The 27,189-nt window shown below is 42.7% G+C and overlaps 1 protein-coding gene across 1 annotated transcript; it reads right to left on the minus strand.

Annotated features, from left to right (window-relative positions):
• Nucleotides 1-1,659: 1,659 nt before the first annotated feature.
• LOC121004152 (melanoregulin-like) lies at nucleotides 1,660-25,644 on the minus strand. The gene is made up of 5 exons (XM_040436289.1): nucleotides 25,550-25,644; nucleotides 21,813-21,972; nucleotides 15,649-15,739; nucleotides 15,045-15,211; nucleotides 1,660-2,505 (listed from the first exon to the last, which is right to left on the minus strand). Exons 1-5 carry the CDS (start codon nucleotides 25,627-25,629, stop codon nucleotides 2,284-2,286), a joined length of 720 nt encoding a protein of 239 aa, XP_040292223.1. The 5' UTR covers nucleotides 25,630-25,644; the 3' UTR covers nucleotides 1,660-2,283.
• Between the last annotated feature and the right edge of the window lie 1,545 nt (nucleotides 25,645-27,189).

Here is a 27,189-nt window from a genome sequence, read left to right on the forward strand (position 1 = left end):
TGGTCCCTCCCCGCCAACAATAAAATGACTAAACTCCTAAAAACCTCACCCCTGCAGCTATTTGCTACCCCCCAACTACTAAGAGTTGCTGCAGTTAATTTGCCCCTGACCCCCAACCCCTCCTCCAAGTGTGTAAGGTGTGTAAGTTAGTTGACTTTCCAGAAGCAGAAAATGATGGAATGATATACCAGGGCCACCAAGTTGCTCACTGGAAGCCTGGACTAGGCTACACGGACTGGAGCCACGTGGGTCCTGCTTTAGACTGGTGCTTGGAATTGGGCAGCAGAAGGCGCTTCATACACATGTGCCACAGCTCTGGCATTGAAGCAGGGACGGACTGGGAACATAAAGTGGCCCTGGAAAAAATACTAAAAGTGGCCCAGTTTTGTAGTTAGTTCCCAATTGATCGAAGGCAGGGCCAACAATACCTTATTGTGTCACATTATACCATGCCAACAGAGTGAAATACCACAATGTATCCCAAAATACTGCCGCCAGCAGCACAAAATATATCCCCAAAAACTTCAACTGGCTGGCCATGAGGAGGGCCCAGGCAGCCCCCTGGGCATTGGCCCACCAAGGTCTTTGGCCAATCTGCCCCTGCATTGAAGATATTCTGAAGACCTCTGTTTGAGTGTGTGAAGGCGCAGGTAAGCTTTTCCTGCCTACACAGATCAACTGACCAGCATCAGGAGAGCTGGAGCTCCATCCTCACTAATGGAGTGATGCATAGGCCAACTAGGAACTTAAAGTAGCCCTGGAAAAAACCTAGAAGTGGCCCCAATGTTGTAGGTAGGTCCAAATTAATAGAAGGCAGGGCAACACAAGTAGATGGGACCAATATAAGTTAGCAAGGCCAGCATTACCATAGTGCAGCACAGAATACCATGCCAAAGAACAAAATACCACAATCCATCATAAAATAACTCCCCCAGAAATCCTCTGTCCCTCTGTGGTGGCCATCAATAGCTGATATGTTCTGTCCTCCTCCTCTTTCAATTATTTCTAACATGGATATGGAGCAGGGGGCTTAGGAGGTGACATGTGGGCCACAGCACCAAGCCAGCCCTACCTTTAGCATGCTGCTTGGAATTCCTCTAATAATGACCCCCTAAAGTGCCCCCAGAACTATGTACCCAGCCAGTAGCAGTGAGGAGGACTTGGGTGGCCCTGTGGGCATTGGCCCACTGGGAAAATTCTCTTCAGGGTCTATGGCCTGTCCGCCCGTGGAGTAACATGCAGCCCGGGTGTGGACATGTAGGTGAATAGATTACAGGGGGTAGGCCTCGCCACCAAAATTAGAGGCCTACTTAACTGAGAAACAGCATGGTTTGCCGGTTGGGAAGATGCTAAGTCTAGGCCTGCCTAAGGCTACTTTCACACTGGTTGGTGGGGAAACAGTCTGCCGGATATGTGCTAATGCTAGCCCACCGTACTACTGGAAGTCCGCTCTGGCCCCATTCACTATAATGGGGGTGGGCCAGAGGTCCTGCCACAGTACAGGAAACAAGCCAAGAGGTGGCCGGACAAAAACTGCAGCATGTTGTAGTTTATGTCTCTCTGCCTCTCGGCATGTTTGCCGTGCTGCGGCCGGACCTCTAGCCCGCCCCCATTATAGTGAATGGGGCCAGAGCCACTGCCGGACCCTGGTGCCGCCAGTGTGAAAGTAGCCTAAATGGTGTGTATGAACTCTGCACACGTTGAACTTTTATTTTTTATGAAGTCTTCTGCTTACAACTTTCTGATTAGTTTACACTTATAACTTATGTAAAGTTTTATGCAATATTTATGAAAATTTTTACTTTGACACAAAATTGCATGGAGGTGCCGATGTGTATAAAGTAGTGAATGACATTTTGACAATGTGCCAGGTGTCTGCTTTCAGAAAATATGTAGGTATGGGGAGGTTGCTATGACTTTTGAAACATGAAACAGGTGAAACATTCCCGATAATTGCCCTTTCAAAATGTCCCTCTATTCGACCTATGAACGAGCAAACCCTAGAAAGCATTGATGATGATGATAATGCAAGGTAAAAACATTGTTGATGCAGAAACCTTAAACCATCCTTTCTGAGCAGCGACTTGACCCTGTGTAAACAGCGATCTGCTGACAGCAAATAATGGATCTGAATTGGGATGAGTGATACATGTAAATGCAGCTCTCAACTCTGCTCACAATCTGGCAATTATAGGGAACAAACTATTGTTCTTAAGATGCATAGAGAAAACATAAAGATGCAGACAATAGGTAACATAGGAAGGCTGATAGTGGCTCCAAAGATCACTCGGTGAGGTTGACCAGGAAGCTTTCTTCGTCCAATTCCATGCACTCTTCTTCCTCCTTGTCTCCACCATTTCCCACCTCCTGCGAGCCTGGGCTTACCAGGACAGCAGTGCCAGGCTCCACACTCTCCTTTTCGCTGCTTTCCAGAGTCTCAGGGGGATAAAATCGTCTGGCAATCGATACAAATTCTGTTCCCATGTCAAGAACAATGAGCCGGTCCTGAAACACATACCATAATATATGGTGTTAACTATATGGAAATAGCTGTGATGTAGAGGTGCTCTGCAGTGTCATGTTCTCCATAACAAAAATCATAGTGGCCTCCTCATCTCGATCAGGCAGCTCTGTGGAATGAAACACTCCAGAAGTGACATTTAGCACCTGTAATTAGTGTCTGTTCTGTCATCACTTGCAGCGAATCACACAGTCCAGAACATTGTGTGACAAGCCTGAGGGGAGGCTATGGAGGACCTTTCAATGCAAACCATAAATCCAACTCCAATTCACCATGTCAGGTATGAATATTCTGTTACTGTACATAGTGTTTAGGAGCCTTGGCCAGAAAGTGAAAAATATTTCCAAGAGGAGAGCTAAGGTCTGACATCATAGGAAAAATGTAATTCTCCACAAAGCCGAATTTACTCATGCTTCATGGTAACTAATCGATTTTCCCTGAAATGGCAGTAAAAATTTAAAAAATCATACTTGCCTCATCCATTTGAGCGAGAAGAGGCCACTGCGGGCGTCTTCTTTGAAGATCCCACGTGAAATCTTGTGCGCGGTAACATATGACATCACCACGCCGGCAGACGTGATGACGTCATCACGCGTTGTGCAAGATTTCTCACTGGATCTTCAAGTAAGATGGCCACGACGGCCTCTTCGCGATCAAATGGACGAGGTAAGTACAATTTATTTTAATTTTTTTTATTAGCAACCACTAAAATGCTTTAATATTGATCTCAGATGCCAAGATCAGTGTTGAACGCGGCATCTGAGGGGTTCAATGACAGAGGACGTTACTTGCAAAAAAAATGTGCTTCGCGATGAAGTAATTAATCACGAAGCACATTTTTTGGTAAAACTTTCCAACGGAGCTGAATCGAATTTTGCTCATCTTTACTTACTATATGAAAATTAGAAGCTCTGTGCTGATATTTTTGATCAGGAATATGTTGAGCCCATCTACCAGTCACAAGGTGGAGCGATCCCTTGAGAAACTGAGCGCGTAGCCACCCGCTGTGACCTTCTGACCCAAGGCACAACAGGGTCAGCGATAGGTCGTGACACCCTTGTGACAAATGTAGAATCCAGCTATAGGATAATCTGATTAAAAGCACAAGGCAGATCCCACTTCCTTTTGTATAGTGGTCTTCCCCTCTATGCACATTTGTGGGCTGGGGCTGGATCTAAAGATGCTAAATCCCAGCGCCACATATATTAAAGGTACAGTATATGGAGAGCTGCTCTCTAGGAGAAAGCAGCTTGATCATGTGAATTCAGGAAATTTGTCAACTCTTCCAGGAGTCTGAGAGGTGTCACGTTTTTCTCAGGAGGCCACCCAAATGATCCAGGAGAATTGGCAGGTATGTACAAATCTTTTCTCACCTTCATCCACAATGTACCCTTTTCTGCACAGTATTCTTGGAATCCTACAGTATATGATTGGTCCAGTACAATAATGTACACCCTGATCCATGTGTAATAATAGCCTGTACTTATGTGACAGAGGGATCTCTGGGTACCCTATGTACCAGGACAAGAGTGTGACTGCTACTTCTACACCCTATATTTACACATCTCTAGTGGCCAGAGAGGAGCTAATTTCTTGAAATTCGTTATGGGTCCCATTTCAACAAATCGTTCGACAGATTTGATTCAGGTACGCATAAATTCGACCTGAAATGAAAGTGCTCATATTGCCCTGAAAAGTTGTCTATGACACCTGGGTCTTCTTGTGGTGTAGTGACAGTCACATATATAAGTATGGGTAAAAGCATGTTTGCTTGTGATTAACACCTTGTAGATATATTCTATTGACACTGCAGAGTTCAAAATGCAAAACTCATGATTTATTTGAACATTGAAGACACAAAGTGCATGACGAACACAAAGAATAAGTGCCCATCGCAATATATTTACATATTGCGATTCTCTTCCAGTGACCCTTCTCATGGTTTTGTGGGTGGTAATGTAGCAGATTGTAGTAACTGGTAGATTATATTAACTGTGTTATGGATCAGTGAGTGTGGACCCACTGTGCTTACCAACCAGTTTGACTTTGGGCTAACCCTAAGGGTGTTATTTTGGCATTCCCCTGGTATTCACCCTTTAACCCTTATACAGGGATCTGGACTGCAGTGGGGGAGCAACCAGAACACTACGTCCTGGGATAGCCTTGGTGTGGTTGGCAGCTGTTCCGCTGGGGTCAGGGACTCCTATGCAAGCACTGGGATAAAAAAAAACACACTAAAACCACAGGGCTCAAATGCAGGTTTTGAGATCTAGATTGTAAATTGTAAAGTGTAGATAACACTTGGATAAGCAGGCAGGCAGAGTGGTAGTAAAGACAGTTATGGCAGGCAGGCTGGGAACTTGACAGGAACATAAACAAGGCAGATGGACTGGAAAACTAAACTTAAACATGAAACAGAACTGAAATTGAAAATAGAAGTGCAGGAGTATACAAGCGGAGCAGGTACAGGGCTGTAGCACAGACAGGAATACGGGCAGGGTAACACAGGATAAACACAGAAGAATCGCAGAAGCACTAGACTTCAAACATCTTTGCTGGTCACCAGGGAACCTAAAGCTCAGGCACCCTCTCTGTCTGGAGAGGGTGCCTAAAATACCCATAGCCATTGGCCGAGGAAGGTTTAGCAAGCATGTGCACAGTCCTTTAAGAGGCTGGAGATGAGCACACACACACCCTAAATAGTCAGAGACTGGAGTACTAGGCAGCAGTATGGGAACACTGTAAAGCATGGTGAGTGGCGCACCATCCATGCCCACAAGGGACAGCAGGGGAGCTGCAGGCATGGACCACTAACCTAACAAACTGACTAGTGGTAACAAACAGCCTGTTTAAAAACAAACTGAACTGTCAGATTTTTTTATACTTTATAAAACTTTAAAAAAGTTTCTAAAATTATCCCTTATTATGGAAAAAAGCAATGGCTTGTTCTAAACAAGAGGTCCAGAAATGATCTCTTAATGAAGACAGATATCTGGCCATGTTTATACACACACACACACACACACACACACACAATAATACTAGAAAAAACAATGACTTGTGCTGAAAAAGCAGTCCAAAAATTGTCCCTTTTTGGGACCAGCAGCAATACAGTATGGAACCTGATGGACAAGGCAGATGTGCGGCTGTATAGGGGTAGTAGTAGCAGCAGTATAATATTGAACCTGATGGAAATGAGGTTTGTGAAAGTGTAGGCATAGTAGTAGTGGCAGTAGGGTCAGTAGTAGCAGTATTAGTACAGTATGGAACATGATGCATAGGCAAACAGCAACAGTGGCACCATTAGGCCAGGGATAAATAGCCACTGTCAGCAATGGCAGATCTATTCACTGGTCTCAGCCAGAAGTGTATGAAAATGCTCACAAATCCATCTCTGATTCTTTTAAACAAATGTAATATTTTCCACACTTGTGTAGAACAATCATATCCACTTTGTTGTGATGATCCCACTTGCTGTACTGAATACCTTCTCTGACAATACACTGGAGGCATTGCAACAGTTTTGTAGAAACAAATGGTCAACTGGAAAGAGTTCTCTACAATATATGGTAGCTGTGATGCAGGACAATGTGTCAGGTAGTACACTAGTCTGTGCTAAATGGAATTTTTGTAATAAAATGATAAACAATTTTTTAGAAATGTCAAATGTCAATTAGACAGAGTCCAACTACAGTATACAGTAACGGTGACACCGGAAAATATGTCCGGCAGTACACTCGCCTGTGGTCAATTGGGCAGAGGCCAGTACAATGTACAGTAGTTGTGTTGCTGAAAAATAGATCAGGTAATACACTAGTCTGTGCTAAGTGGAATTTTTATAATAACATTTTCAACAATTTATTTGGAACATAAATTGTTACATTGGAAAGAGTCCAATACAATATAACAGTAAGTGACAGAATAACAAGTCAGATCTGTGATGAATTAAATCTTTGTAATAAAGATTTCAATTTTATTTTTTTTAAATGCAACTTGCAGCATAAATACCGTATAAACTGACTGTGACACTGCACAATATGTCCAGTCAGGTTTGGAAGGCATAATTAAATGAGGAAACTTCACAACAGGTTTACTGAAAAAAATGTACAACTGGACACAGTCTGCATCAAAAATATATGATGACCGTGACACTAAACAATAAGCCCAGTCCTTTTTGGTGTGATTATTAATTGAAGAAAAATTGATGCAGGTTTTTTGGGAAAATGCGGAATTGGACAGCCTGCAGCAAAAATATACACAGGCCATGACTTTGCACAATATCTCTGGTCAGGTTTGGTACACATTATTGAAGAGACTTTTTGGGGAAAAAAGGCACAACTGGAAAAATTCTGCAGCAAACATAGATACGCTGACTGTGCTGCTGTAAGATTGAAGAAACTTGAATAACTCTTATAATAATAGCTTTTTTTAAATAAAAAAAAATGTGCAATTGGACTGTGTCCAGTTCAGTTATGATGCTTAAAAAAAATCAGCAGCCAATACATATTATTTTTTAAGATATAAATTGGGCTGCTAGTTGACTCCTGCACTTTACAAAAAAGAAGTAATGTAGCTTTCAATAGCAAAGCAAGTGCAAGATTGTCAATGGCTGGCTGCAGCAAAGTAACACACAGTAAACTAAATGAGCACTGTCCTGTCCGTAGCTAAATCCTCTCACTCTATCAATAATTAAATCAATCAATCTAAATAAATCCCTAAATCATTCCCTATGACCCTGAACTCGCTGTATTGGTTTTGTATCTAAAATATAACTATCTATCTTTGCTTTACGCTTGACAGAGACATCCGGCCTCATCAATATCCAAGCTAAAATGATATAATTTCCTTGTTCCTATGACACATGTCTATATCGTCCCTCTTCATTGGCTGAGGCTGACTGCAAGACAATATGGATGAGCCCCCAGACCAGGGCCCTGACCAGGGTAATGTGTTCTTCTGTGTCCATCTTTCCTGCCCTCTGTGCTCACTACAGTACTGTGATATAAATGGTGGATGCCATTTTATGTGATTCATAAAAATCATGTCTCTTAAATATCGGCGTTGTTCTAAAAATGAATCTTTGGAAAATTCTAAACAAATGTGATTTGTTTAGAATCGATTCGCTCATCTCTAATGGCCACATATCATTCTCTCTCTGCAGGACTTCTTCTACAGTAATTTGCATAAAGGCATAAAGGGTAAGACCGTAGAGACCATGCTACAAGGGAACATATGGACAAAAAGGTAATCTCAACAGAGGAGGATATGATGACTTAAGACTGACGAAAATAACCCACAATTTAGTTATCTTAAACGCACCAGATTTGTGCAGAACCCCTTTGATATGGGCTGGGTTGTATTTGAGATTTGAAAGTTCTAGATGAAAGTAACATCCTTTGAAAAGAAGATCAGTGTTCTGTCCATTAATCTAATATATAAAGCTGAGTGTATGTGTGTGTATGTCCGCTAAAGGAATCCGCTCCGTCCCATTTACAATCACAAAATTTGGCACACAGGTACATGAGGTGTCCGGGAAGGTTTTAGACCAGGTCTCAGCTCTGAGATATTCCCCAAAAATGCATTAGCCAATAGAAGCTTGGTCACATGACCCATATCAACCAATAGAAGCTCGCAGGTCCTCCAGTCTCCACATACACAGTTTTACTCAAGGTTTCCATAAAAACCCAGCCATTTATTTTCACTGCTGTAGGAGAGCTTTAACACCTTAAGGACACGGCTATATTTCACCTTAAGGACCAGGCCATTTTTTGCTAATCTGACCAGTGTCACTTTATGTGTGAATTCATTTAAAACGCTTTTATTTATCCAGGCCATTCTGAGATTGTTTTTTCGTCACATATTGTACTTCATGACACTGGTAAAATGGAGTAAAAAAAATAAATCTTTTTTTATTTATAAAAAAATACCAAATTTAACAAAAATGTTGAAAAATTTGCAAGTTTCCAAGTTTCAATTTCTCTACTTCTATAATACATAGTAATACCTTCAAAAAGAGTTATTAGTTTACATCCCCCATGTGTCTACTTCATGTTTGGATCATTTTGGGAATGAAATTTTATTTTTTGGGGATGTTACAAGGCTTAGAAGTTTAGAAGCAAATCTTGAAATTTTCAAAAAACCCACTATTTAAGGACCAGTTCAGGTCTGAAGTCACTTTGTGAGGCTTACATAATAGAAACCACCAAAAAATTACCCCATTCTAGAAACTACACCCCTTAAGGTCTTCAAAACTGATTTTAAAAACGTCGTTAACATTTAGGTGTTCCACAAGAGTTAATTGCAAATGGAGATAACATTTCAGAATTTCGATTTTTTTATATTTTTTCAATTTTAATCAATTTTTTCCAGTAACAAAGCAAGGGTTAACAGCCAAACAAAACTCAATATTTATTGCCCTGATTCTGTAGTTTGCAGAAACACCCCATATGTGGTCGTAAACTACTGTACGGGCACACGGCAGGGTGTAGAGGGAAAGGAGCGCCGTGTGATTTTTGGAAGGCAGATTTTGCTGGACTGGTTTATTTACACCATGTCCCATTTGAAGCCCCCCTAATACACCCCTAGAGTAGAAACTTCATAAAAGTGACCCCATCTAAGAAACTACATCCCTCAAGGTATTCAAAACTGATTTTACAAACTTTATTAACCCTTTAGTTGTTCCACAAGAGTTATTGGCAAATGGAGATGAAATTTAAGAATTTCAATTTTTGGGCAAATTTTCTATTTTAATCAATTTTTTCCAGTAACAAAGCAAGGGTTAACAGCCAAACAAAACTCAAAATTTATTGCCCTTATTCTGTAGTTTGCAGAAACACCCCATATATGGTTGTAAACTACTGTACGGGCACACGGCAGGGCGTAGAGAGAAAGGAGCGCTGTGTGGTTTTTGGAAGGCAGATTTTGCTGGACTGGTTTATTTACACCATGTCCCATTTGAAGCCCCCCTGATGCACCCCTAGAGTAAAAACTCCATAAAAGTGACTCCATTTTGGAAACTACGGGATAAGGTGGCAGTTTTGTTGGGACTATTTTTAGGGTACATATGATTTTTGGTGGCTCTATATTACATTTTTGTGAGGCAAGGTTACCAAAAATAGAAATTCAGAAATTTCCTCTCCATTTGCCATAAACTGTTGAGGAACACCTAAAGGGTTAATAAAGTTAGTAAAATCTGTTTGAATACCTTGAGGGGTGTAGTTTCTTAGATGGGGTCACTTTTATAGAGTTTCTACTCTAGGGGTGCATCAGGGGTTCTTCAAATGGGACATGGTGCCAAAAAAAAGGCCATCAAAATCTGCCTTCCAGAAACCATATGGCGTTCCTTTCCTTCTGCGCCCTGCCGTTTGGTCATACAGCAGTTTATGACAACATATGGGGTGTTTCTGTAAACTGCAGAATCAGGGTAATAAATATTAAGTTTTGTTTGGCTGTTAACCCTTGCTTTGTCACTGGGAAAAATTTATTAAAATGGAAAATTTGCCAAAAAATTGCTGTTTTGGCACCATTTTTATTTTATTTTTTCGACCATGTTCATCTGATGGGTTAGGTCATGGGGTATTTTTATAGAGCAGATTCTTACGGATGTGGCGATACCTAATATGTCTACTTTTTTTAAATTTAGGTTTTACACTATATTATCCTTTTTTAAACAAAAACAAACATTTTAGTATCTCCATAGTCTGAGTCAGTTTTTTTTTTTTTAGCCGATTCTCTTAGGTAAGGGCTCATTTTTTGCGGGATAAGAGGACGGTTTTATTGGCACTATTTTGGGGGGCATATGACTTTTTGATCGCTTGCTATTACACTTTTTGTGATGTAAGGTGACAAAAAAATACCTTTTTTTGCACCGTTTTTATTTTATATTTTTTGACCGTTTTCATCTGAGGGGTTAGGTCATGGGGTATTTTTATAGAGCAGATTTTTATGGACACGGCGATACCTAATATGTCTACTTTTTTTTTATTTTAGTTTTTATAAAATATCTTTTTTTTTTTTGGTGTCTCAAGTCTGAGAATCATAGTTTTTTTTCGATTGTCGATGGCTAAATTGAAATCAAATTGGGGAAGGGGATTATAAATTTAGTACTCCATGGAAGTGTGGTACTCCCTGAAGCAACCAATAATGCAGAGGCCCGGATGATCGGGGCACGTGTCACACTCAGTGGTGGTGTCCTTCTGTATCCCCCTCCTGTGACACACTCTGCACCTTTTTTTGGGTCCGTCCCTTCTTTCCAGTATGGGGGACCACACCTGGAAAGTGTTGGCCAGGGACAATCTGGGCGCCTCCAGTTCCCGAGGTACTCCGGCCTGCTCTTTCCCGGTCAGAAAAGATCAGGTCCTTGAGTACTGCCTCATAGAACTGAAGGAATTTCCCTGTGTTGCCAGCGCTCTGGAACAGCACAAAAGAGTTGTACAAGGCAACCTGTACCAAGTAGACCGCAACTTTTTTGTACCATGCCGGGTTTTGTGCATGGCATTATATGTCTTGAGGACTTGATCAGAGAGATCAACTCCTCGCATATAACGATTGTAGTCGACGATACAATCGGGCTTGAGGACCGTTGCCGTGGTACCTCGCACATGGACAGGGGTGATGCCGTTACCGTGAATTGTGGACAGTACAAGGACATCCCTCTTGTCCTTATATCTGACTAGCAACAGGTTTCCACTGGTAAGGGCACAGGTCTCACCCCTGGGGATAGGTACCTGGAGGGGGGGTAGGGAGGCAGATTTTTTTGCACGGTCCCACAAGCGGACGTGGATCTGGCGGCGAGGGACTGGAACAAGAGGATATTAGTATAAAAGTTATCCAAGTACAGGTGGTAACTCTTATCTAGCAGTGGGTGCATAAGGTCCCACACAAGTTTCCCGCTAACACCCAGAGTGGGGGGACATTCTGGGGATTCAATACGGGAATCTCGCCCCTCGTACACACGAAACTTGTAAGTGTACCCTGAGGTACTCTCACAAAGTTTTTACAGCTTCACGCCATACCTTGCTTGCTTAGAGGGAACATACTGGCGGAAAATTTGTCTCCCCTTGAAAGCAATGAGAGACTCATCAACTGCGACCTCCCTTTTAGGTACATAGGCCTTCAAAAATTTGTCCCCAAAGTGATCGATGACAGGCCTGATTTTGTACAGGCGGTCATAGGCGGGATCACCTTGGGGGAGGGACATGCTGCATTATCTGCATAATGCAGGCATTTCCGAAAGGCCTCAAAACGGAAGAGTGTCATGGCCGTACTGTAAAGTGGGGTCTGGTAGAGGACGTTCCCACTCCAGTACAGCCTGACACTGGGTATTTTGACTAGGCCCATGTGTAGCACGAGGCCCCAAAACGTCCTCATCTCGGCTGCACTGACCGGAGTCCAGCCACCGGCCCTAGCCAAAAAGGAGCCCGGGTGTTGAGCAATGAACTGTTGGGCGTACAAGTTTGTTTGCTCCACCATCAGATTCACAAAGTGGTCACTGAAAAAAAGACTAAAATAGTCATATTCAGTGAAAGCCCACTGTGGGAATCTGGATTGCTGGCTGGACAAAAAAATCAGCAATCACAGGCTCAAAATCCTCTGGGGTACACCATGCAAGTTCACCGGTAGGGGGCTCAGGTGGACTTATCTAGTGGGCCGGAAAACTAGTACGAGCCCCAGAGCTGCTCATACTACTGTGGGCCACAGGGTCCCTGGCATGGCGGTCCCCTTGCTCCGCCTGGCGGCGTCTCCGCCGCCTTGAGGGCTCATCATCATCGCTAGATGATGAGGAGGATGCGGAGGACAAGAGGAAAGTGGGGTCATCCTCGTCCTCACTGGGGCTCTCGGAGTCGGAGGCAAGCTGGGCGTATGCCTCCTCGGCCGAGAACATCCGGCGGGCCATAGGGGAGTGTGTGTGTGCGTGTGCATTCGGGTGTTCGCAGACTTTGCTCTAAACCTAACAGAAAAAAAAAGTACCTTTTAGTGCCAGATGGCAATGTGGAGGGTCAGAAGGGGGGTGCTGGGCACAGATGGGGGTGCTGAGTCAGGAGATCCAACGCAGGCTGCTCTCTCTCTCCTCACTCATGGACGCAGAATGGAGGAGGAGAGGAGAGCTAGGGGAAGTTAACCCCCGCCCGTGCAGCCAATAGGAAGCGATCCTGTGAGGTGATGTCACCATCACCTCACAGGATCTAAGGATGGTGATTGGTGGTGTATTATCACACCACCGATCGCCATCCTATTCCGGGTTATCGGGTTATCCGAATAACCCGGAAACACAGAAAACCGCAGGTCTGAATTGATCGCCAATACAGGGGGGTTTCCCTGGACCCCCTCAGCATTGTCACAGAGTGCCTGCCGAATGATTTCAGCAGGCACTCTTTCCGATCGTAAATACACATGACATACCAGTATGTCATGTGTCCTTAAGTACCAGGGCATCATGACGTCACCAGGAAATCTATCACCAGGATAATCGCTATTGAAGTAAAGCCATGGCCTAATAGCACTTAGTACCTTATTTCAAGATGTGCCTTTGTTCCAGCAATAGATGTTTTTCTCCTCTGAAAATCCAGTTTATTTGGTATGCAAATGGGCCAGTAAGGGGCATCACTCTTGCAGGAAGGAGCCCAGACACGCCCCCTGCCACAATGTGTCCACCCTCAAGAGACTTAAAACCCTGCCCCCAGGTCCTAACAAGCCACACCCCTGATCTTTTTAGGCCACGCCCCCTTCCACTCCTCAGTTGAATGAGATTGAAAAAACAAAGTTAAAAATCAACTTCTAGGTACCGCTAAGCCACGCCCGGATCTGGTTAGGCCACGCCTCCTCCCACTCCTGAGCCGACGGGGATTGAAAAAATGAAGGTCAAATTCAAATTCTGTCAGCTGCAGGTGTGGGAGGGACGATGACTTTCTCCCTGTAGCTCACACTCAGACAGCACAGTGCTGCTGTCTTAGAGTGAGCTGTTAAAAAGGACATGCCCCTGAACCAATTAGGTCATGCCCCCTCCCACTCAGCCGACTGAGATTGAAAAAATTAAATTAAAAATCAACTTCTAGGTCCCGCTAAGCCACGCCCCTGATCTGGCTAGGCCACTCCCCCTCCACTTCTCAGCCGACAGGGATGGGAGGGTGACTTTCTCCCTGTAGCTCACACTCAGACAATACAGTGCTGCTGTCTTAGAGTGAGCTGTTCAAAAAGACACGCCCCCGATCCAGTAAAGGCCACTGTTAAGGGGGCGGACCCCTGTGAAGGTCACTGTCAAGGGGGTGGTATGCTGTGAAAGTCACTGTTAAAGGGGAAGGCTGCTGTAAAGGTCAAAGTTAAGGGGGTTGGCTCTTGTGGAAGTCCAATTTTAAGGGACGGGGCACTGTGGGGGGGTCACTGTTTTGAGAGCGGGGTGCTATAGATGTCACTGTTATAGTGGATATTGTTGATATCTTTTAACGACACACACAAACATTAAATAATATAGTGGTAGGTTGTGGTGGCTCACTGAGGAAGGGAGAGTGAATCTACCCATAACGCGTATGGTGAAACAAGTGATGTACCTGCATTGAAAAGCCACCGATAATACTGTATGGCCATACAGAAGAAAATTTCTACAGTAAAGGATTAACTATTCTTATTGTCGAAAGCTGCACCAAAGGAAATTGCGGAACAGAGTGGCAACTCCCGCGATCTTTGGAACTCCCGCGAAATTTAAACCAGCTTGCTGTATGGAGCGACTGAATAAGCCGGCAAATATTTAAAGCTCATATCGACCTTAAAAGGATATGCTATAAGAGACTTTTCACATTATCAGGATTCCTGTGGACACTTTATGAACATATTGTGCTCCCAGTGAATACACCTACAACATTTTCAGTGACATTCAGTTTTCCAAATTGGGATAGAGTGCTAGAAGATAATACCCCCTCTTTCCCAAATAACAGCATATACTTGAAGTTTTTTGGTGGGATATATACTATTGAATTTATCGACACTATTGAGTGGTATTGAATATTCTATCGAATATTTCAACATTGAATTTTCTACCATTCAATTTATCGAATATTTCTATCGAATATATTTTTATTGAATATAGTATCGATCATATCTACCACAATATATGTGACTGTAATGTTGTATATTATTGCTACATTGTTCTTATAAATTTTATTACTTGTATTTTATGGGGATTTAATAAATATTTTCTGCATATGTCAATCTGGTTGCCAAGTGTATGAGTGCTCGCTCATTTTCCTATTATTAAATAATATAGATTAAATATACCCGAGCAAAGCCGGGTCCTTCAGCTATTGCTTCATAAGACTAAAAGAGGAATCATATTTGGTTGCACTATGACACCTATAAGTTGCATTGGCTAGAGCCTGAATAGGTAGACTTGCCCCCAATTCATGGCTTTGAATGTCATGTGCTTAGAGCATGGACTATATAAACTGATAATCATGTATCTAATATACATTGTATGTAAATAAATATTAGTATAAGCCATTAAAAGGGTTCTCAGTCTTTCTCGACTTACCAGAACAAACAGGTACCTCTCAGGAGGTGGAAGGTTGGGCTGCTCAAATATGCTAGTCTCCTCGGCTAACAGGTTGAGCAGATGACGAGCCTCTGTGGGGTTCCGCATACTATTGTAGGAGGTATTAGAATGCACATTGAGCAAAGAGTCTGCTTCATTACGAAAACCTACAGTTTAAGAAAGAATCTGAGGTGAGACTGGGAAGAATAAAGAAGAGACCTGGATTTGAATAATATGGATACAAGTGAAAGACTCTTGTCAAAACAACCAGTACTGACCTAAAATGACTTTCTACAAGCACAATATACCTATATTTTACATTTTCAATTTTCCATACGTGCAGTGAATTAACTTAAAAGAGATGTCGGAGCTACAAAACCTACTTTTAAATACCCTGTTATGGAATTAATAGAGGAGAATCCCTAATGTTTGATATAAAAAAAAGTGTCTACTACTCTGGAGGACTCACAAGGACAGCCTATGGATTTCTATAAGCAATATGTAATACTTCATTTTCCATGTGGTGGCGCTGCAGGGGAAATTAGCATTTGGTGTCAGGATGATTGTTTACTGATGATTTCACAGGGGTTAACCTATGTCTCACCTAGATTGTCCAGAAGCACCCTCCAACGATCCTTCACATCTTTACGTATCTGTCTGTGGGCACTGATATCAAAACTAAGCCGGCGGTAGCCCTGAGGAGAAGGAAAATCACAGCAAAGTCTTGGTGGTATTATACTTAAAACAGTTGTCCAGGATTTTAATATTGATGGCCTATTCCTTATCAATATCTAATCATCAGGCATACAACACCCACACACCCACTGTTGTCACCAAGTAGGTCAAGATGTTACTGAGTAGTTAGGTGGCCGGATCTACACAACTTCATCCACTGTGTAGTGGCTGGAACTGGGTACTGCAGTGCCGCTTCCATTCACTTAAATGGGCACAATGATGCAGTAGGGAGAAGAAAGTGTGGACAGGGGTGCTGATTTTGGCAGAAGATGGATAGATAGATAGATAGATAGATAGATTTTTAATAGCAATTTTTTTCTTTTGCATAGGCCAGGGTTTGCCCTATGCTGCAAATTTCAGAGACTACAAATACTGTGCCGCATCCCAAGTGAAATCTTCACTATAAGTATTGCCCATCTTATATTCAGTATACAAGGAAGGGGTATAAATACTAAAACTTAACTTTTAATAAACCATAAAAAAACACTCTGGGGTGTTACATACCCCCTTACTTAAAAACCAAGCCGCCCTCGGCTTGTGCTTAGGGTGTGTGCTCTAAGGGTACCCAAGGGGACATTAAAGTGCTGCTTAATACTATAGACTATCATGACATACATATACTAACATAGAGACGGCTACCACTTGGTTCCTGCTCGTATGAGTTTGCCCTCTCGGTATAACCAGTGAACCAAGAAATATACTGCACCAAGTGCTCAAATACTCCACACAGGACTGGGCCAGACTCGTATATGGAGCTTGGGGGTGTCATGTACTGTAATCCCTCCACGATACTATGAGATGCCCGTAAATAGAAGGATGGTTTCATCCTGTAATTCCTTACTAGCACCAAGGCCTTATAATGCTTTACTCTTTGTCACCTTGATGACTGAACAGGTAGCTAAACATTTACAGTTAGGTCCATATATATTTGGACACTGACACAAATTTTGTTTCTATTACCTGTTTACTAAAATATATTCAAGTTATAGTTATATAATGGACATAAAGTCCAGACTTTTAGCTTTCATTTGAGGGTATCCACATTAAAATCGCATGAAGGGTTTAGGAGTTTCAGCGTTTTTATAGGGACCAAAAGTAATTGGACAATTGGCTCAAAGGCTGTTTCATGGGCAGGTGTGGGCAATTCCTTCATTATTTCATTCTCAATTAAGCACATAAAAGCAATTTGATTTAAGGTGTGGTGCTTGCATTTTGAAGAATTTGCTGAGATGTAAACATGCGGTCAAAGGAGCTCTCCATGCAGGTGAAACAAGCCATCCTTTCATCTGCGAAAACATTAAAAAAAAAATTGAGAAATTGCTACAGTGTGGCAAAATCTACAGTTTGGTACACCCTGAGAAAGAAAGAAAGCACTGTTGACCTCAACGATGGAAAAAGACCTGGACGCCCACGGAAGACAACAGTGGTGGATGATCGCAGAATAATTACCATGGTGAGGAGAAACCCCTTCACAACAGCCAACCAAGTGAACAACATTCTCCAGGAGATAGGTGTATCAATATCCAAATCTACTGTAAAGAGAACACTGCATGAAAGTAAATGCAGAGGGTTCACTGCACGGTGCAAGCCACTAATAAGCTTCAAGAATAAGAAGGCTAGATTGGACTTTGCTAAAAAAAAATCAGCACACTTCTGGAAGAACATTCTTTGGACAGATGAAACCAAGATCAACCTCTACCAGAATGATGAAAAGAAAAAAGTATGGCAAAGGCATGGTACAGCTGATGATCCAAAGCATACCACATCATCTGTAAAACACGGCAGTGGCAGTGTGATGGTTTGGGCATGCATGGCTGCCAGTGGCACTGGGTCCCTAGTGTTTATTGATGATGTGACACAGGACAGAAGAAGCCGGATGAATTCTGGAGTTTTCAGAGACATATTGTGTGCTCAAATGCAGCCAAACTGATTGGTCGGCGTTACATTATACAGATGGACAATGACACAAAACATAAAGCCAAAGCAACCCAGGAGTTTATTAAAGCAAAGAAGTGGAATATTCTTATATGGCCAAGTCAGTCACCTGCTCTGAACCCATTAGGGCATGCATTTCACTTGTTAAAGACTAAACTTCAGACAGAAACAAACAGCAACTGAAAACCGCTGCAGTAAGGGCCTGGCAGAGCATTAAAAAGAAGGAAACACATCGTCTGCTGATGTCCATGAGTTCAAGATTTCAGGCAGTCATTGCCAACAAAGAGTTTTCATCCAAGTATTAGAAATTAACATTTTATTTACATTTATTTATTTTGTCCAATTACTTTTGAGCCCCTGAAATGAAGGGATTGAGTTTAAAAAATGCTTTAGTTCCTCACATTTTTACACAATCATTTTGTTCAACCCACTGAATTAAAGCTGAAAGTCTGAACTTCAACTGCATCTGAATTGTTTTGTTCAAAATCCATTGTGGTAATGCTCAGAACAAAAATTAGAAAAATGTTGTCTCTGTCCAAATATATATATGGACCTAACTGTATGTCCATAAGGTGGCGCACTATGCCTTAGGACACACCAAACTAGCAGGAGGAGCCAGTTCACTCCTATATCTCCATGAGGGCTACTCCCTCTAAACACACATTAGCAGCGGGGTTATCCTTGACGTTGTTAGACCTGCTTGTGACTCTACATTGACGTCTTTAGAGGCAGTCCATATGAGCTAGAAAGTAAGGTGCTAGCTATCTGGCTAACTATATTAAGTCTGGAGTCCATTTGTAGTGCATAGGATCTCATTGCGGAACCTGTAATAGAATCTAGACAATGGGCTAAATACTTGAACGTTGCTGGAACGGTAAAACATTGGTGCAATAATTGTGCAAATATATAATGCAATCAAATTCACATTAGAGTCCATAATGAGCTCAGATATACCTTTGAGTCTATTCCTTAAGTGTTGGTGGATCAAGTGCACCAAACTAGAACAAATAGTGCAAGAGTCATTTGTAATCCACATGAGGTAGTAATGTCAATATTTGTAATCCACATGAGGCAGAACAACATTATCACTAGGAGCAATTTTAATGAGAACCCGTAAGGCAGGTGGGTTTCCACTTAACCTGCGAAGGGGATAAAAAGGGAATTTGGCGCTGTTGAGCGCAACTTGGAGTCAGTTTCTAGCAGATAGGCGGAGTCCTTACAAAACATTACCCTCTAGGTGAGGACCAAACAAGGGCAACAAGAACACACAAACGGGCCAACCAGTTCACACCCTTTAGACACAGTTCACGTTGTGGCTCCAGTAGTCCAATGGATGGTTTTCTTCACAGCACGAGGTCTCTTACAGGAGGGGCTGGAAGTCTTCCTCCTGGGTCCCATAGTTGAGGGTGCAAAAGTCCTTCTTTAAGCTGCATGACATCCTCATCGCTGTGACTGCTAGCTCTGGTGCCCTCTGCAGCTGTAACTCCAATAGAAGCTTCATCAGCGATCTCCCGGTGGCCTTCTGTGGCAGAACTTGGAACTGCAAGGTCACCCTCTTCTGGAGGATCCTCTGTAAACCTTGGCTTTTTCCTTGTAGGTGACAAGTTCTCCAGACAGCAGTAAAGAATAGACCCTTGGTTTTTTATAGCAAGGAGCTCCGCATTCGGTTGTGGTTCCGGAGTGCATGGAGCAGTATCAGTGGACTCCTCACTGGTGGATAGGTCACTTTCAGTGGTTGGAGGATCTGGTAGAGTCATACCAGGTGTGATGTCTTTAGCAGGCGGCTGAGAGGAAGTCTTTGTGTTTTTGTAGGCTTCATGCAATTCCCTTTCTCTGCTCTCTTTTTCCTTCACTATTTCTTTATATGTTTTTAACCTTTTTCTTCTTTCTGATAAGTCACCTTCTCCGCTAAGCATCCTCTCAATCTTCTTCCTTTCTTCCTCTTTCTTTATCAAGTCCTGTAATGCACTCCTCCTGCGGGCCTTCAATCAGGCAAGGTCATTCTGCCATGTGTCATCCTTCTCTCTGAGTAGATCAGTGACATACTGCAGATGTTCTTGGTGGGCTTCTCCTGAATAATGTGGGAGCCATGGTGCTCCAATATAGTATGGCATAGTAAGAGGCATGATGCAGGTGGCTGCATCTGCTGCTGACTGCTGACTGCTGACTGCGGTCCAAGTGGGTGCTATCTTCGCTGTCAGACATGGCTTCTGATACCCTGTACCAGACTAGAGGGGTCAATGTAAGCTAGATTGCAATTTAAGTGCACGTTGCTATGGGCAGCGGCGGCAGAATTGGTGCGTGGCTTCATTAATAGTCACTGCAACTGCGCAATTTGGGGGAGTATGATGCTCTGGTAGGCAGATAATGGCCCCAAACAGTCTTTAGCAAGTTTATTTTCCACAGAAGTACTCACTCAGACCTCTCAGTATCCAGGGAAGAAGGAACTGCATTTTCCCTTTTTCAAAATTGCCGCCGCTTCTACTTCTTGTAGGGGTGCAGTCGATTTCTTTGTCCTCCTGGGGACTTGTACTTAACACTTTAGTTCCTTCTGCTGTAAGAATGGTTCCTCTGTGGAGGCGGGCTGTTTGGTTCCCTCCCCTCTGCTTTGTGGATGTCTTCCTGTCAACACAGGATGCCCAAATCCAAGATGGCCGATTAACCCCTGTTTTGCCACAGTGCTGCAACTGATGCAGATCCACACTCTCCAGCAGTAAGTAGATGCTATAAAGTCTCTTGTAGGGGGTTTAACAGATAGAGGGGGTCTTCCAGGGGCAAAAGTAGATTGTGTTTCGTGATGCCAAGATTGCATCGAGCGGCCTCCCCCCCAGGGCCCTCTATATACCGCGTCCCAGGTGTAGGAAATGCAGAGTGGTATGTTGCGGCCTAAAATGTCTCTTATTGTGTGTCAAGGTGCTCCTACCTGGATACTGCTGGACCCCAGGCTTTGGCTCCGAAGCAATAAATAGGGGGAATAATTGAGGGTTAAAAGAATAACTGGAGTCCAAACCTTGAGAAGAAGTTCAATGGCAGCTTTACTTTGCATAAACGTTCTCCAAAACGGTTTACAGTTTGCCTTGGTTCCAGCAGACTTTAGCATGAAACTGGCAGGCAAACTCCACTCTGCTGTACTGACAGGCTGGCTGTATAACTCAGCTTCTTCTGTATTCTGCACTTCACTTTGTAGTCTGACTCTAGGTTATACCAGGGAACTTTCCTCCTGGCTTCTGAGGCCTCCATGGCCAGCAGAGCTTAGGGTGCTCTGGCTGGCGTAGGCATATCCAGCAGAGATGTGCCCCTGCACACCCTTTCCCTAGCAGGGGTTAACTAGACTAACTAACTGGTCCCCACCCTTCCTTAAGGAAGTACGGCTGACCCACTCCCCTACAGAGGGGGGTTAGAATGGAATGGTAAGTTCTATTCTCTCTAACTATAGCTCTGCCATATTTTCTGCCACCTGCTGGTGAACCAGGCACATTACATGAACAGTTACATAACATTAGAAATGCATAGTGTGGAGGACCTGGAATAAATGCATACGATGACATGAGGTTAGACCAATAAAGACAGTAGCAAGGTGCAGAAGTGGTAACACCACTCTAGGATGTTACACATATATATATAGGCTGGGTGTTCTAGGTCCCTTGTCCCATTTATTAGTGTCTTTCGGGAACAGTTCAACTGCACCTGCTGCCCAACGCGGATGTATCTATCATGCATCATCCATATGTGTTTACCTGCTACCGGCACCACCCTATGACCACACCATCTGATAACTCCTCTTTTTGGATCCGGCAAGGCAATTTATTTTACTTTATTTTTCTGGTTATGCGGGATTGACATGCAGGCACGAGTGACCACACGTGTCTGTTGTGACATTTCCTGTACCAGTGTTGTGTGGGAAGAACCTTTATCATTGAGACTTTTGTGTTTTTAATGGTTTATTAAACGTTAAGTTTTAGTATTTATACCCCCTTCCTTGCATATTGTTGTGATTTCAGGGAGTAAGTTTTAAGCCAGCTCTGGACCATAGCGGCTTGTCATATGCCATCTCACATTCATTCACTTATTACTACTTATCTCTTCTTATGCACTGACCTCTGAACCCCTCCGTGTCCTTGCTCTTTTCTGAAGTAAGTTGTATAGATCACGATCATCATCTCTTTCTGTGTGAGACACATCTTGGGGCTCATTCCACAAGTTTGCCTCTTCTGCTCTCCGACGCTTCACCTCCCGGTCAAAGTACAAGAGTGTCTCACTACAATAAAATATGCAATATAAATACCCAAAATACCTTAAAATACTTCACCCTGAACTAGCAACTGCCCTAGTTATGTCAAGAGCAAAGATTCACTATGCCATGAAGCATCTGCTTCCCTGATTAGGTTGCCTCATAGCAATTAGAAAATTAACCAATACATCACAATATAGATATATGTGACATAATATGGGTTATATATAAGCTTGGATCAATACATCTACTAGCATGTTAATGTTGCAACAACTGTTAGTAGTACACATTCTCTACATATATTACAAATTTACATAATCAGGAGTGTAATCACAAGGCGGGGGCCTATAGCAAAATGAAAATGGGTTTCCCATTCCATCCAATTATCCCTGACCTCAGCTCCCTCGGAATCGGCAGCACTGGGGAGGCTTGTAGTCTGCACCACAACACCACCCTAGAACAAAACTAGAGGTAAATGAATCAGTCTACCAGCTTATGGAACGCAATTGTCAGAAACCAGTCTCCAACCTAGTAGATCAATTCACCAAATGTACCATTATGGCCACAAATTCAATCTGGGCCAAATAGTTCTCTCTGACCACTATCTTCACTATAATAGTGGGGTGTATACAGTGGACCATCAATGTCACCTGCACAAATTCCTTCTACTAAAATATTGTGTCCTGATACTGAAGCAATGACACATTCATATGAGTTTAAACCACCATGATGAGTTACCGATACATATTGAGAGTGAAATAAAAGATTTGGAAAAAGGGAATGAATATTTGCCTTACAATGAGCACAAAATACCTTGGAGCAGCAGTAAGAGAAGAACCTGGATCAGGATCAGAGAAGAAACACTCTTTGCAGGAGTAAGTATGTTGCCTGAATTATTCTCCTTCCAGATGCTGTTTGACACCACCAAAGTACCCACTCACTAGTCCTGGTGTTCCCATTCCATTTTCATGACTCAAATAAATGTTCACTTTCTTGGTTTGCTAACATTGCAGCACTTGGTAAGACCATATCCCTATACAGGTTCAACCATCTATGGTTAAATGTGGTCAACACCTCCCTAGAATGACTCCCCTCTTCGAGGGTTCCCACAGTAGCCATACAGACTTGTTCTGTGGTATATACAGTACAGACCAAAAGTTTGGACACACCTTCTCATTCAAAGAGTTTTCTTTATTTTCATGACTATGAAAATTGTAGATTCACACTGAAGGCATCAAAACTATGAATTAACACATGTGGAATTATATACATAACAAACAAGTGTGAAACAACTGAAAAGATGTCATATTCTAGGTTCTTCAAAGTAGCCACCTTTTGCTTTGATTACTGCTTTGCACACTCTTGGCATTCTCTTGATGAGCTTCAAGAGGTAGTCCCCTGAAATGGTTTTCACTTCACAGGTGTGCCCTGTCAGGTTTAATAAGTGGGATTTCTTGCCTTATAAATGGGGTTGGGACCATCAGTTGTGTTGAGGAGAAGTCAGGTGGATACACAGCTGATAGTTCTACTGAATAGACTGTTAGAATTTGTATTATGGCAAGAAAAAAGCAGCTAAGTAAAGAAAAACTAGTGGCCATCATTACTTTAAGAAATTAAGGTCAGTCAGTCAGCCGAAAAATTGGGAAAACTTTGAAAGTAAGGGCTATTTGACCATGAAGGAGAGTGATGGGGTGCTACGCCAGATGACCTGGCCTCCACAGTCACCGGACCTGAACCCAATCGAGATGGTCTGGGGTGAGCTGGACCGCAGAGTGAAGGCAAAAGGGCCAACAAGTGCTAAGCATCTCTGGGAACTCCTTCAAGACTGTTGGAAGACCATTTCAGGGGACTACCTCTTGAAGCTCATCAAGAGAATGCCAAGAGTGTGCAAAGCAGTAATCAAAGGAAAAAGGTGGCTACTTTGAAGAACCTAGAATATGACATATTTTCAGTTGTTTCACACTTGTTTGTTATGTATATAATTCCACATGTGTTAATTCATAGTTTTGATGCCTTCATAGTCATGAAAATAAAGAAAACTCTTTGAATGAGAAGGTGTGTCCAAACTTTTGGTCTGTACTGTACATCCTTGCACTTTGGTGGCATTATTTTCTCTAATGTAAGTGCATGAGTTTTACAACTTCCTGTCACCTGGAGAATGTATATTAAACCACCAGCATTACCTTTTTGCAGTCTGTAGCATGATTCCAAAGTTCTCTGTGTCTGTTTGTTATCTGTACAAACTTCAGATTTTTGGCGCATCATACAGCAAAGACACAGATAACTTTGGAATCATGCTACAGACTGCAATAAGGTAATGCTGGCGGTCTAATATGTGTTTTCTAGGTGACAGGTTCCCTTTAATTTATTAGCAGTGCTGCTTAAAAACATGGGTCAAAAGGGGTTAAAAAAAATTAATTATTACCTCCACTGATCCCTCGTTACTTTTGTTCCAATCATGCACCAGTCCCCACTGCTCTTCACTTCCTGATCCTGGCTTGACACGCTGGAAATGTCAGGAAAGGATCACTCAGCCAATTGCAGGCTCAGTCGGGTCAATGCTATGGCCAGTGATTGGATGAGTGGGCCATTCATGGTATTTCACAGCGATTTAAGCTGGAACCAGAAAAAGAAGAGCAGAAGGAAGCAGGGCAGTGGTTGGAGATGGGTGGAGGTGAGTAATGATTCTTTTTTTTTTTTTTATCCCCTTCTGACCCATTTTCTTTAAAAAAAAAATCTACATGGAAAACCCCCTTAGCACAGGTGGTGGCATATTGGACAAACCTAGGAGCAAACTAAAACCATCCAGTATTATTTACCAGTGTATGGTGGAGTAGCACAGCACTGGGAGGATCTACTCGCCCTTCTACTCCAGTGAAAGTATCTACAGACTTGGATTACCAACAGCTGGCTTCCTAAACTTTTGTGTGGGATAGTTAAAGATTTGGTGCTCTGGTGGTATTGGTACTTTCTATGGGCAGCAATTGTCGTCTTTAGTCTTTTACCTGTCCTAGTATTTACGCAAGAATCCAAAAGTTTTGGGTGGGCACATCTCAAGTGCCCCTTTGCTGCAAGATGAGGTTGAATAAACTTCTAGCAATGGGTCAACCAATGGAACTTTCAATGTCACACCATCACCCAAACCCATTTTTTATCTCACTTAGATCTCTGGTTGGAATTCATTGTAAGAATGTGGAAGAGGAGATGTAATATCGCTAACTGAGAAAAAAAAGAAGCAGCACCACTCTTGTCTGATGGGTTGTGTCTGGTATTGCAGCTCAGCCTCAATCACTACAATGGGGGTGGGCTGCAACACCAGACAGAGCCCATGTGGGCAAGCCCTTTACATTGTTAGATTTAAGAAAGTAAAGGTAAATACCCATATGCACATAGCTGACACTGACTTCAGTGACCACTGTATACATTTTGACTGGTTCAATTAAATTACGGTATGTTACAAAATGCAGGGCTACTTGTAAATGCTGAGTGATATAATAGATCATATATGGTATTATACAAGATGCAGTAGAAGCATATTCCCATATATCTGTATAGGTATAAATTACACAAGATCAGAGGTATCTACAATCTAATCAGAGGTTACCTGATCAGTGGACTCTTCTCTGGTGCCTCCTCATGACAGCAGCAGCAAAAGAAACGATAGAAGGTCCTGCGTTCTGCCATGCTGGGGTTCAATACTGTAATTCATGGGAATGACAGGATGGGGGTCTTAGCATGGGTGTTGTTAATATACAAACAAATCACTGTAATTGGGATCAAAGAACAAGAGTCACATGGGCATCAGCACAACTAGAAGCCTCCAGCTAGGGAGTGTGATAAGTAGGAGAGGGTTATGAAGGCACCTCCCGTCATCACCCTGTATGAGGGTGGGAAGAAGAGAGATATTTGCTGTGGGAGACTATTGAGAGGGGTTAATATGTGAGGCTGAGAGGGTCAATATAGGGTCAAAAGTTTTTTTTACTTGGGATCTCACATCTACAGGGCATATAACGTGCCTTAATAAAGAGGTCTTTATATATGCCACCTCTTAGATGGTTATCTTGGCCAACCAGCAATGAGGTTCCTTTAGACCAGGGGACACACTGAAGATTTAAGAAATAGAAAATCATACAATTTTCTAATATACAGTAGATGCATTTAAAATTCTGCTATCTTTCCTATATCGGTGCAGTTGACCATTGTCAGCATTGTAGATAATATGTAATTTGTCTGGCATGTAGTTCTCTTCATATGCTGCCATAAAAATATGTTTGTTAAAAAAGGGGGATATTGTTGTGATAATGAGATATGCACTGAGGTGTATTTAAAGAGACCAGTTACACTCCATAGCTATGCATGAGTAAGGAGGCGTGACCCTCGAAACGTCGCGCATTATGGTATAGGACACTCTGCGTTCTCAAAGATATGAGCCTGTGAGCTGTGAATCGTGTTGGGTATACAATAAAGGATTGAAAGTGCTGACTGTACTTCAGAAAAGTGAGTAGTATTCATTTCTCACCTAAAAGTATATATGAAGAATTACGTGTGGCTGAATTGAATTGAGAGTTGCGGCGCGGGATCTGGCAGAGGGACGGGGAGGATTGCGGAGGCGGCGCTGAGCTGTAGAAGGTGGCGCTGAAGACAGGGAAGGCGGCGCTGAAGACGGGGAAGGCGGCACTGGGCACCGGACGGCGAGGGGTGCGGCCGGCACCCTGTATTAACGGACCTCCCTTTGGGCACCTTAAGTAAGTAAATGACAGGTTATAAAAAACAGTTTTTTGGGCAAATAGAGCCACAGTGAGGTTTAATAAGGTCAGCTTAGGATTCTTCTTATTAGTCTGGACATGAGCATATGTTTAGGTTAGAGGGGTTAAATCTGATGACAGAATCCCTTTAATGCTCTTAAGACCATGGAGATGATAATTGACTTTAGGAGATCTCCCCCTCAGCACCTCCCTCTAATCATAAATGGATCTACAGTAACCCGAGTAGAGTCTTTCAAGTTTCTTGGGACCACTATTTCCAACAACCTAAAATGGAACAACAATACTGTCTCTATCATCAAGAAAGCGCAACAGAGGATGTACCACCTACGGCAGCTGAAAAAGTTTGGCCTACCACAAAAATTAATGGTGCAGTTCTACACCGCGATCATCTAATCCATCATGACATTATCTATGACTGTATGGTTCGGCTCCTGCTCAGTATTAGAAAGGCTCAGACTGCAGCGCATCATCCGAACAG

The sequence above is a fragment of the Bufo bufo genome, chromosome 6 (genome assembly GCF_905171765.1).
Source record: "Bufo bufo chromosome 6, aBufBuf1.1, whole genome shotgun sequence".
In the NCBI taxonomy this organism is placed as follows: domain Eukaryota; kingdom Metazoa; phylum Chordata; class Amphibia; order Anura; family Bufonidae; genus Bufo; species Bufo bufo.